The sequence below is a fragment of the Falco rusticolus genome, chromosome Z (assembly GCF_015220075.1).
Source record: "Falco rusticolus isolate bFalRus1 chromosome Z, bFalRus1.pri, whole genome shotgun sequence".
NCBI lineage: Eukaryota > Metazoa > Chordata > Aves > Falconiformes > Falconidae > Falco > Falco rusticolus.
This window is the reverse complement of record NC_051210.1, coordinates 81,406,503-81,417,875: the sequence shown is the minus strand read 5'-3', so window position 1 is coordinate 81,417,875 and position 11,373 is coordinate 81,406,503. Positions and strand designations below refer to the sequence as shown.

The 11,373-nt window shown below is 54.0% G+C and overlaps 1 protein-coding gene across 2 annotated transcripts in view; it reads left to right on the top strand.

Annotated features, from left to right (window-relative positions):
• Positions 1-2,265: 2,265 nt before the first annotated feature.
• SMAD7 (SMAD family member 7) overlaps positions 2,266-11,373 on the top strand; it is a 26,160-nt gene continuing 17,052 nt past the window's right edge. Inside the window, exons 1-3 of one of the 2 annotated variants that reach the window (XM_037374303.1) lie at positions 2,266-3,276; positions 3,861-3,914; positions 8,975-9,046. In XM_037374303.1, the coding sequence (XP_037230200.1) occupies positions 2,763-3,276; positions 3,861-3,914; positions 8,975-9,046 (640 nt within the window). In that variant the 5' untranslated portion in view covers positions 2,266-2,762. Of the gene's footprint in view, positions 3,277-3,860; positions 3,915-8,971; positions 9,047-11,373 lie in introns of both variants that reach the window. The other variant, XM_037374302.1, reaches the window with a different exon arrangement.

Below are 11,373 nucleotides of genomic sequence, written 5' to 3'. Positions count from 1 at the left end.
TCATAACAAACCTTCCTAAATTATTCTCTTAGATGCCAGCAAATAATGTCCTTCCCCTCCTTCCCCCCCCCCCCCCCCCCATGCTATTTATCACAAAGCAGATTTTGAGCAGATCTGGGGGCTGGGTATAGCCTCCTTAACGTCTAATAAAGCTGCCCCAAAATCTAGCCCCTTTCTAATTTAGCTCTGGATTCTGCAAGTGCCACCAATGATTCCAGGCCTGTTTGGCCAGGGTCTCCCTGACCTGCTTATGGGAATATTTGCAAGACCTGGCACTAAAATGATCCCGGCACTCCTGCCTGCACCAGAGGAGAGCCCACCTCGGAAAGACCCTGCCTGCAGTTTTGTTCCCCCTCTGCTTTATGGCTGGTGTCACGTTGGGTTGGGTGCAATTGTGTTAGAATGGGATTCGCTTATAGCAGCCGTGATTTAGGAATCTCGGCTTACACTTCCAGTCCAGTAACTGACTTAGCCAAGTGACCTTAGTCAACCGAGCCTCCCGTGCTTGGGATATGAGAAAGGAGGTACTCATCTGTGGGATGGGGAGCCGTGGGTACCCCTGCGCTGGCAAGGCAGGCACTGGGAAGCCCAGCCGGAGCTCCCAGCTTCCCGGCAGACTGCAGCCGGGCTGTACGAGCCACGCAGCCTCTTGGTGGCTCAGTTTCCCCAGCCTCGGCAGGTTCTGGCAGGCTTCGGCCAGGGATCTGTGGAGCGCGCCGGGTGCCAGGAATGATTCCGGCGGGTAGTGCCCGTAACAGGAATAGCCCCACCGCGGCGTGCTCCTCCTTTTGTGAGAATCGAGTCTACTTGCCCTCTGTGAAAGACTTTCCCTCCCTTTGGCGACAGGTGCTGTAAAAGTGGAAAGTATTACGGGCGTTATTCCTTTCCGTGCCATGCCCTCGTCCGATGCCCAGAATTATATAGGTGTATTTTTTTAATTCGTATTATTTATACCTTACTTTAGGGCTGGAGCGGGTTGAATACCTCGGTATGTGCAGCAGGCTACGGCCCCCTTGGCGCTGCCGCCCTTTGGGGTCCATGCGCGGGGGAGCCCCCGCGGGGTGCCCGGGGCGGTGCTGGGGCCGCTCCGCACCCGCGCAGCGCTGCGGGGGCAGCACCGCGGGGGGCGGAGGGACGGGGACCCACAACCTTTCAGCAACCCGAGCCACCGCTTGCGCAAGGCGGTTCGAGATAAATATAATATATATATATTTTTTTTTTTTTATTTTTTTTTTCCCCGGAGCGACACGGTGTCTAGACGCCCACGTGACGGGGCCGGGGCCGGGCCGGGCCGGGCCGGGGTTGCGCCGCTGCGCACTGCGAGCTGCGCCGGGGGGAGCGGGGGGCGGGCGCGGCCGAGCGCGCAGGCACCGCGCTGCTGCCGGCACCGCTCCCGCCGCGCCCCGCTCCGCCGCCGGGGCTCCCCCGCAGCAAAGGAAAGGACGGAGGCGCTGCTGCCGGGGAGGGAGCCTCGCTGCGCCGGGAGGAGGGAAAGAGCAAAAGAAAAAAAAAAACCCAAAAAAACCCCAAAAAACCAAACCAAAAAACAAACCAACCCAAGAAAGGAGGAGGAGGAGAAGGAGGAGGAGAAGGGGAAGGAAGGGAGGAAGGAGGAGAGAGGAGGAAAAAAAAAAAAAACCAAAACAAAAAACCGCCGAGGCAGACGCGCCGGCAGCACGGAGAGGGTCGCCGGCGGGCTGCCCCCGCACCCATGTAAGCACCGCCGGGAGCCGGTGACAGCGTCGCGGAGGGGCGCGGAGCGGGGGGCGGCCAGCCCGGCTCGCCCCCGCCGCCAGCACCGCGCTGTGGGGAAGGAGGGGACACAGCCCCACTTCTTTTTTTTTTTTTTCATTCTTTATTTCTTTTCGCAACAGCCGGATCAAGACTCCTGTGTGTGTGGATTAAAACCTTTGCGAAGAAGGAGGAAAAAAGAAAACCAGCTGAAACCAAACCACCCCAGACCTCGCGTCGGGACGACCTGGGCTTTAAAAAGGGATACAACACTCTGGATGCGCTGGTTCTTGTCTTTTGTGACAGATGCTTAAACCGATTTCGACGTCCAAATCTTAGGGTTGGTGTTTTGGGCTTTAATTTTTTTTGGTTTTTTTTTTTGTGTTTTTTGTTTTTTTTTTTAGTAAGACCTCGCTTTGGCTTGCTGTTTTATTTGTGTCTTTTGATTCTGCCCTGCCTCGCATCACCCCCGGCTCTCCCCACCCCCCCTTCCCCCCCCCGCCCCCCCCTCCCCCCCCTCCCCACCGCTGGCGGGTTGATGGGAGCTGCGGCCCCCGGGAGGCCGAGGATCCCCCGCGGCTCCAGCCGCGCTCCGCAGCCGCGCAGGGCGGCGCGGCGCCGGCACGCTCAGCCCGCCTCCCCCCGCGCGATGCGCCGCACGCTGTAGCCGGGATTTTTATTTTTCTTTTCTTTTTTGGGCTAAGCCAAAGCGACCGGCGGCTCCCCCCCCCCTCCCTCTCCCTTTTTTTTTTCCCCAACCCCTTTAATTTTTTTTTATTATTTTTATTTTTGTATTCGCAGCGGGCAGAGGCGCGGCCCGGCGCAGCCCCCCGCGGGAGGCGGCGGGACCCGCGGCCCCAGCGCGGAGACTGGCGCATGCCACAGCCCGCCTCGGCCCCGCCGCCGCCGCCTTCCCCCCGCCGCCCGCCGCCTGCCGCTGCCCGCCGCCGCCGCGTCTCGGCTCCCGGCCCCTTCATGCGCGGCGGACGACATGCCCGTTTTGTAGCCGGGGGCCCCTCCTCTCGTCCCGCATGTTCAGGACCAAACGCTCGGTGCTCGTTCGGCGGCTCTGGCGGAGCCGTGCGCCCGGCGGCGAGGAGGAGGAGGAGGAGGCGGCGGCGGGCGAGCCCGGCGCGGCGGCGGCGGCCGAGACCCGGGCGCATGTGTGCGGCGGGGGGCGCGGGTGCTGCCCGGGCAAGGCGGGCCGCGGCGGCCGGGCGGCCGCGGGCGCGGAGGCGGAACTGAAGGCGCTGACCCACGCCGTGCTGAAGCGGCTGAAGGAGCGGCAGCTGGAGGGCTTGCTGCACGCCGTGGAGTCCCGCGGCGGGGCGCGGACCCCCTGCCTGCTCCTCCCCGCCAAGGCCGACTCCCGGCTGGGGCAGCACTGGTACCCGTTACCGATGCTGCTCTGCAAGGTGTTCCGCTGGCCCGACCTGCGCCACTGCTCCGAAGTGAAGCGGTTATGTTGCTGTGAATCCTACGGCAAGGCTCACCCCGAGCTCGTCTGCTGCAACCCGCACCACCTCAGCCGGCTCTGCGAGCTAGGTAGGCGGCGGGGGGCGCGGGGGAGGGATGGATGCGGGGTATGGGTGGATGCGGGGGATCGATGGGTGCGGGGGACGCAGCTCCGTTCGGCTCGCTGCCCGCTGAACTTTTAAATTTTTTTCCCTCCGGGGGGGCGGGGGAGGGAAAGAACAAAAAACCCCCCACCTCCCAAACTTTGCATTGCCGTGCTCTGCTCTGTAGATACATACTCAATTTTTTTTTCACGGGGGGCGCCCCCCCGGCCAGCGGTGCCGGGATGCGGGGCCGCCGGCGCGGCGGTACCGGCTGCGCGGCCCCGGCCCGCCGGGAGGCCCCGCGCAGACAGCCCGAGCGCAGATAGCAGCGAGACTGGCGCCAGACGGCCCCTTTTGTTTATCTGACAGCTAAATATCAAGGCAATCACCGCCTCGCTGCCCTGCCTCCAACCCCCAGAGCTAAGACAAACAGTTTTGCTAAAAGAATGCCACTGTTATCATAAGTTCTTATCTTTTTTCTTTTCTTTTCTTTTCTTTTCTTTTCTTTTCTTTTTTTTTTTCCTTTCTCATGGCTCTGCCTTCATTTTCTCTGTACTTTTCTAATTCCAGAGTCTCCCCCTCCACCCTACTCCAGATATCCAATGGATTTTCTCAAACCAACTGGTAAGTGGAGGTGTTTTGTTTTTCCCCCTAGGCAGACTACAGATTAAAAAAAAGGAAAAACAGCCCCTTTCTCAGGGAAAAGGACCCCTGCCTTTGTCACGCCGCCATGCATTTGGCTTTGGGGCTGCTGGCTGGCTCCAGTGCCTCCTGCCACCCCTGGAAGAAGGAACGTGGCATTTTTTCTAAGGCACCCTCTGCATAAAGTGGGATTTTAAAAACTCGTGTCAGGAAACTCTGGGAGGTATTGCAATGCAGCACAGGCCTGCACTGCTGGAGTCGCCTTGGAAAGCCAGGGAACACCATGGGCTCCAGCTGTAAATGGCACTGCTCCTGCACCCCTGGGTGAATTCGGAGGGATTTAGGTTGGGAATCCAGCACAGCATCTCCCTGGTGGCTGGGAATCCTTTGACAAATGTGTTGGTAGAAATCTTTCAGTCTTTTAAAGGAGCCTCACCTCACCTCATCAAGTTGAAAAGATTTAGGAAAGGGGGTTGAAATGTGATTTATTTTTTTTTTCCCAGCACCGCTCTGCATGCCTATTGCTTGTGATTGAGTGTCAGGGTGCAAGGGGAGAAGCCCATCTGAGGCTGGCACCGGTGCTTTTGCGGTTGTCTGCATAAACTCTTGGTTGGCACTGAGCTTGCCGGGTGCGAGAGAAATGGGGCTGGAAGGCAGAGGAGAGGTGGGGACAGTTGGGAACGGGGGTTGCTCGGGGAGGAGCAGCTCCTGGCTCCCCAAGGAGTGGTGGATCTGGAGTGTTGGCTGGAGCGTGGTGGTCTCGGCAGTTGTGTCCCTGGGTCGCAGCAGGCAGGAGGGGCACGCGGCGGTGCGGGGAGGTGAAGGCAGTTGTCTTTCTGAAGACCAATGTCAGGTCATTTTATTATTATTATTATTATTGTTGTTGTTATTTTTTGGTGTGTGTGCGTGCAAAAGAGCAGTTTCTGTAAAATTGCTGCTCTTCAGTTTCTGGGGACTAAAAGCAACCCCCAGCCTGAAGTTGCTCTGGATATGCGAGGTACTGTCGTGGGTCCCATCTTGCCCGCTGCTCCCTCGGAGGCTGGACTCTGAGTGTTTTTCCCTTCTGCCAGCTCTAGATGATAACTTTTTGTGTCTTGCAGAAATAAGCAAACAGTCCGGTTGCAAAACGTTAAATATTTCATTTCTGCATGAAAAAACAAGACATAGTGGCTCATGAATCAAAGAGGGATATCAGGGGAGTAGCAGAACATCCCCTGAGCACGTGCTGGGATGACAGGGATGCAGAGGGGTTGGTCCGTGATAGGCTCTGAAGGTCTGCTGAAGGTCGTGAAGTTCTGTGGGTTTGGCTGGGAATGGCATTGTTCGGTCTGCATCCCTGCAGCACTCCCTCCAAAGTTTCTGTTCTTACCGCCTTTCTCTGCGCACCGGTTGGCATGGGATGCCAAGGGTTTTGGAGCTGTGGGAGAGAAGGGTTAAAGCTTGCCTTTGGGTTCCTGTGGAGATGTTAGGATAAATCTATTAGCAGCGTTTAAACATCCAATCTGCCTCTGCCAGGATCTCATTTTCAGTTAGCAGAGTGATATATTTATTCATTAGCAAGTGTTGACATAAGGTAGCAAAATGTGTGTAAACAGAAAAGCCACAGAACATGAATGTGCCATTTCGAAAGGAAAAGTTATTCCTATCGGCCAATAGGAAGTGATTAACGCTGCCCATCGGAAACGCAGAAACAACTGGGTTACTCACCAAAAAGTCCTCCTTTTTTTTCCTTTTTAAAAGAAAAAATCCATTTGGCAGCTGAACTCTGACTAACGGTGCCGCGACAGGCACAAGCGGAGCCTGGCAGTCTGTTGTTGCAGGTGGGTTTTGCAAGCTCAGGGTTTCTCAGCCTTTACTCTGCGGAGATGGACCGAGGGTTTCCCGTCCCAGCATCTGTGCCATCTCCTGTGGCAGTTTCCCAGCCATGTGAGGAGGATGGCTTGCTGCGGGCTGGTCAGGTGGGAGAGGGACAGTAGATGATGATAGGAAGGTGCATAGCCTTCTACCTGGCTGATGGGCATGAGCTGTTGTCTCTGTCGGGACCTTGGGTGGGAATGGTCCCTTCTGTTTAAACTTGGGCAGCTGCATCTGCTGATGGAGCTGGGAATGTGCATCCAGCAGGAAAGTTTTGCTTTTCCATCAGGCGGGATAGTGGTAATAAAAATACTTCAAGCATTTAGTGTTACGTCTTGTAAGTGCTTCGTATGGACAGATAGAAGTATCTGGACTGGTGTGAGCTCTGGCGGTGGTCGCCAGTGGCCATGATCATCATCAAATGGTTTGGGTTGGAAGGGACCTTCAAAGTCCCTCCAGCCCAGCCCCCTGCCATGGGCAGGGACACCTTCAGCTGGATCAGGTTGCTCAGAGCCCGTCCAGCCTGGCCTTGGGTGTTCCCAGGGATGGGCCATCGGGCACCTCTCTGGGCCGCCTGTGCCAGTGTCTCACCACCCCCAGCGTAAAACATTTCTTCCCTCCATCTAGTCTGAATCTCCCCTCTGAGTTTAAAACCCTTGTGATGGGGATTGTGTGGGGTTTTTTGGAGGTGATGGAGGCTGTGGCAGGCCATGCTGCTGGCTGGAGCCAAGCTGGGATGAACAGGGAGGTGGGGGTCTGCTGCAGGCAGCCGTGTGCCCCGTCAGATGGTGCGTTGGTGGGATGGATCTGATACTTGTGCACTCGCTGTGGAGTGGAAAGATGTGCCCTTGTCAGCCAGGTTACCCACAGGAAGGCTGTAGGTCCGGGCTGGCTGGCTCATTCATCAAGGAGAGGACTTTCCTTCTTCCTTACAGGGGATGTTTGCAGGGTGACAGTGGCTCATGCAGGGCCAGGCTGCCCCTGCAATCCTGGAGGTGTGTGAGTGCTCAGCATCCCCACTGTCCCTGGAGCAGCTGCCACTCACGGCCGTCTTGGAAGCGAGATGGATGGTAATGCCCCCAAATAATTCAAGCAGGTATCTTGACCTGTTGTTAATTGGGACAAGGGGCTGCAAGTGGCTGCATCCATCGTGCTCCTGGGTGGCTGGTCATCATGGTGCAGGAGTAGGAGAGTGCAGGAAGCCCACTGAAATGTTGCTACAGAGCCAGATGCCCTCCTGTAGGGAATTTTAGGGGAGCTGGAGGTTGGGCAGCTTCCAGGAACTATTCGGCACTTTGTGAGGTTGGGCTGGTGGCCACCAGGAATAATTGTATTATTATTATTGTATGATTTTGTGTTGTGGAAAGGTAGTTCTGGGAGGAGATTCACATGCAGTAGGCTTGGGTAAAGCTCTGATCCTGTGACCTCAGTGATGCTGAAGGTAAAATGAGCCTAAATACCCCCTGCTAGCGAGAGCCTTTAGCAGATACTGGTGTGACAAGAAGTGTGCAGGAATGAAACCAGCCACATGTAATGTGGAGAGCCCAGGAGGGTCCTGCCTTTGGGCTTAGCCCACACCGGACCCTCATGCTTGGTCTAGAGTTGAGGTGCATCAGCTCTGTGCCCTCTTACAGAGACTTCTTAGGGTAATTAATTGATGAAGGGAGCTGGCTCTTGGGTGATGGGGCATGGGAAGGGAGCTAATAGCTGTAAAGAAGTCGTGAAAGCTCATCACCCCATTGCTGGGGTTATGGATTTTAAATTGGAGTAGGATTCTCTCCTGCCATCCTGTCTGATGGGCTAACAGAGGACCTGGTCATGTATGACTCCTAGAGCAAGACAGCAGGGAAAAGGCAAGTTACATCCTTTATCCGGCAGGGACTCATTGGGGAGCTGTAACTGGGGGCAGATGGTGGCCAGCACAGGGTGGGGTGGTCTGCCTTGCCTTCAGAAAGCATCTGTAGCCCCAGCAGTTGAAGCCCTCTCAGGGGAAGGGCAGGGGGAACCTTCTGTCTAGACTAGAAGGGGTTAAAAGAAGAAAAAACCCATACTTCTTTAAAGCATAGAAAACACCACAAGGCATTTAGAGAGTGTATCATATACAGTATTTCACAAGTAAGTCCATTTCCTGCCTCCCCTATTGTTTTCGGTTTGATTAAGTATATCCTGTTAAACTGTATAGTCCTGTTAGGGCTTCTACTTTACTCCAGTAAAATGAGGTTGTGCAGACAGGAGTTTCTTTTTCATTGGGATTTCAGGGATGAAATGACTTTTTATCAGTAGGGAGAAAACCATCTGGGTTCTTCTGGTGGTGGTCCTTGCTTTGAGATCCAGCTGTGAGCAAAATGATGTCGTTAGGGAGTCCAAATCTGATGAAACTCAAAGCTGCTGAGAACCTGGTGAGGACCAGAAGGTTGCGTGAACTTCACAGATCTTCTCAGGCTTGTCCTTGAGCTTGTCTCCCCCATGGTAGTGACCAAAAAGCTGGAGTTTGCCTGTAGGACCAAGAGGATCAGTGTTGGCTTCTGGCTGTTGTCACCTGGAGGAGCAGGCTTGGGATGGAAAGGTCCAAGCCTTGAGCTCCAGCACCTCCATGCATCAGGAGAAACCTCTTAACAGGGCAGCCGGTCTTAACCCTGCCCTTGCCCTTTGGTGGGGCTTGGAGGAATAGATCCAGTTGTCCACTTGTCCCAGGACAGCGGGGTGTAAGATCCCCCAGCAGCTGGCGGTGACAGAAATTGAGCAGGGGAACACAAACAGACCGTTCGCTGCACAGGGGCGGCGATGGGACCTTTCCCTTTCGGTTCCCATTTCGGTGCATTACAGGCGTTGACTAAATTGGGTGCGTAAAGCCACGATTTAAGCATTTTTGGGAGCTCGCTGACATCAGACCGACGACAACGTTGATCTCATTACCCGGTGACTTGGCTGGAGAGGTGGCAGCCAGTCTGTAATTTTTGCTGGTCTGTAATCAGCGTTGGCTGGTGATGAAGCGCAGCATGCAGCCTTGATCGAGACGACGAGTTAGGGTGGATGCTTCTTGATGAACTACCGTCTCTGCGCGGACAATTAGTAATCGCTTCCTGCTAAACCCTTTGGAATGTGTGTTCTGCTCGCGGCGATGCTGGGAGCCTGCAAAGAACTGCCTGTATACTGATTTTTTTTTTTCTTTCCCTCTGCTCCAGCAGATTGTCCAGACTCTGTGCCTTCCTCCACTGAAACAGGGGGAACTAATTGTCTAGCCCCTGGGGGGCTTTCAGGTAAGACATCCCTTCTTGCCCTTGATTTTGGCCGCGGGTCACGTTGACTGAGGGTCCTGACAGAAGGCGAAGCGATGCTGGGGAGTTCTGGGGAGGTGCATTGGTGAGAAAGGTGTGCTCAGAGTGGGAATTGGGTTTCATTTCAGTGGCAGCCACGTACTTCTGGGCAGAGGATGTGTTGAAATCCCTGGTGAGGTTCTCCATCCCCAAAAGCCCCCATTTCCCTTGAATTCCAGCTTTATGCTCCATTAATTTTCGGACCGAGCCAGGAAGAGGTGTGTTGGGGAAGGCTGAGCACTATTGGCCACCCCTTTGGATGTATGGATTATTGGAGCAGGTGCGGTCATGCCTTGCGGAAGGATTTGGCATCAAGTTCTCCTTGGCTTGGTGTTGGTGTTGGTGGTGGCATCTCTTGTCTCTGGGACGAGAGCCACGCTCAGACTTTGCTTCTGAAGGGGTGAGCAGTGTTCTGCATCCAGTGTGTGAGGCTTGTGGTGCCCTGGGGAAGAAAGGTGACCTCATTTTTTGCAGAGGATGTTGGAGAGGGAGATGGGTTCGATGATCCCTGTGGGTGCCTTCCAACTTGAGACGTTCTGTGGTTTCCCTTGTTTTCCTGTTTGCCATCTCCTTCCGCCTCCAGGTGCCTGCATGGGGGTTTGGAGGGTGGTTTCCCCACTCCTCTTGGGTTTTTCATAGAATCATGGAATGGTTTGGGTTGGAAAAGACCTTTAAAGGTCATCTAGTCCAACTCCCATCATCTTTTCCAAGGTGTGATGTCTCCAGCACCGCATCTCCTGCCACGGACCGGCCAGCTCTGTGGCTGGGCTCTGTCTCTCCCTGGATTAAAGTGTCTGAAACCATGTACCTGCATGTACTGGCTGATGTTTCAAAGTGCGTCCCTTTGTGGGGATGTCTCCCTGATTTATGTCTTATTCATCGCCCTGAAATTGGGATATTCAGAAATAGGTTGGCGGCGGCAGCACGCGCCCGTGCATCTGCCCCTGCCTCTCTCCAGGAATTGCGTTTGGTGTGGATGTCTTTAAATGAGCCTTGTTTGTTTTTCTTTGGGTGTAATATATACCCTGTCTGTTATTTGAGAGGGGAGCATATTGTTTGTTCAAAGGCCCTGATGAGAATTAATCAAACGGAGGGGGAGAGGGAACAGAGAAACTTGTTGCTGCATTATTTATTTTTTTTTTTAATGCAGATGACTTTTGGGTTTTTCTCTTATTTCTTTGCTATTGGAGCCTATAGCTTTAGGGGAAAAAAAACAGAGGCTGTAAAAGGAAAAAAGACAAGAACCAAAACAACACAATAAGGATGTTGTTAGGTCTTTTTTTTTTTTTTCTTTTTTTTTTTTTTTTTCCTTTTTCCCCTGAAATGCACCCGTTGGAGACGGGAGGAGAGAGTTCAGTTCCACAGGATACCACATGAAATAAGCAGAGGAAGTACTCGCTTTTAAAAGGGGGCTTTCTGTAAGGTTCAGCCTATTGATAACATCTCGTCTGGCTGCTCCGCTCCCGAAGGGAAGGCGGGAGGTGGGGGCTTGGGCTGCAGGAAATAACACGGCTCGTTCCTGGTACCTTCTGGAGGGCTGCGGGAAGGGAACCCCCAGCTCCTTGATAGAGCCCCCTCCCCAAAAGAAAGCACGTCTTCCCCTGCAAAAGCATTTGTTAGACTTATTTTATGATATTTTAATTATTTTGTTGGATTGGATTTTTGTTTTTTTGGTCTTCTTTTATCGAAGGTTCTCCCCCCACCTCCCCAAAGCCTGGAAACAGAACCTTTTACGATCATTAACCGCTCTTTTTTCCTCCCCAAATGTAATTGTAGCCATTTAGTTTAATGAGGAGCTGATAGGAGAGTTGACTCATGAAGGGATACGGTTAGCTACCCAAGCCCTGAAACAAAGCCGAATGCCTCCACATGAAAGAGCATTTGTTTTGAATTTGCTCTGATTTACTGGCATCTCCCTTCCGCGTGCAGAAGTGCAGTGCTGAAAATTCCCAACTGGAGAGACCCAGTCGAGAAAGGAAAATAAACGCACTTTGCAGCAATCCTCCAAAGCTTACTTTCCCCTTCTTTTTTCTGTACACCCCCCCCCCCCCCATCCCCCCCTATTTTATTTAGCAGAAGTGTGTATTTGAAGAGGGTTTTAAGAAGTTATTGGCAGGGTACATGGCAGCGCTTTGGCTTGGGCTTCTCTAACTTTGGGCAGATGGGGATTGGTGATGCCAGGTGGAGAATCCAGCATCCCTCATCCCCTCCGGACCAGGGCTGTACACGCTAGATTTGTGGCTCCTTGATGAGAGGAAGACTTTTAAGAA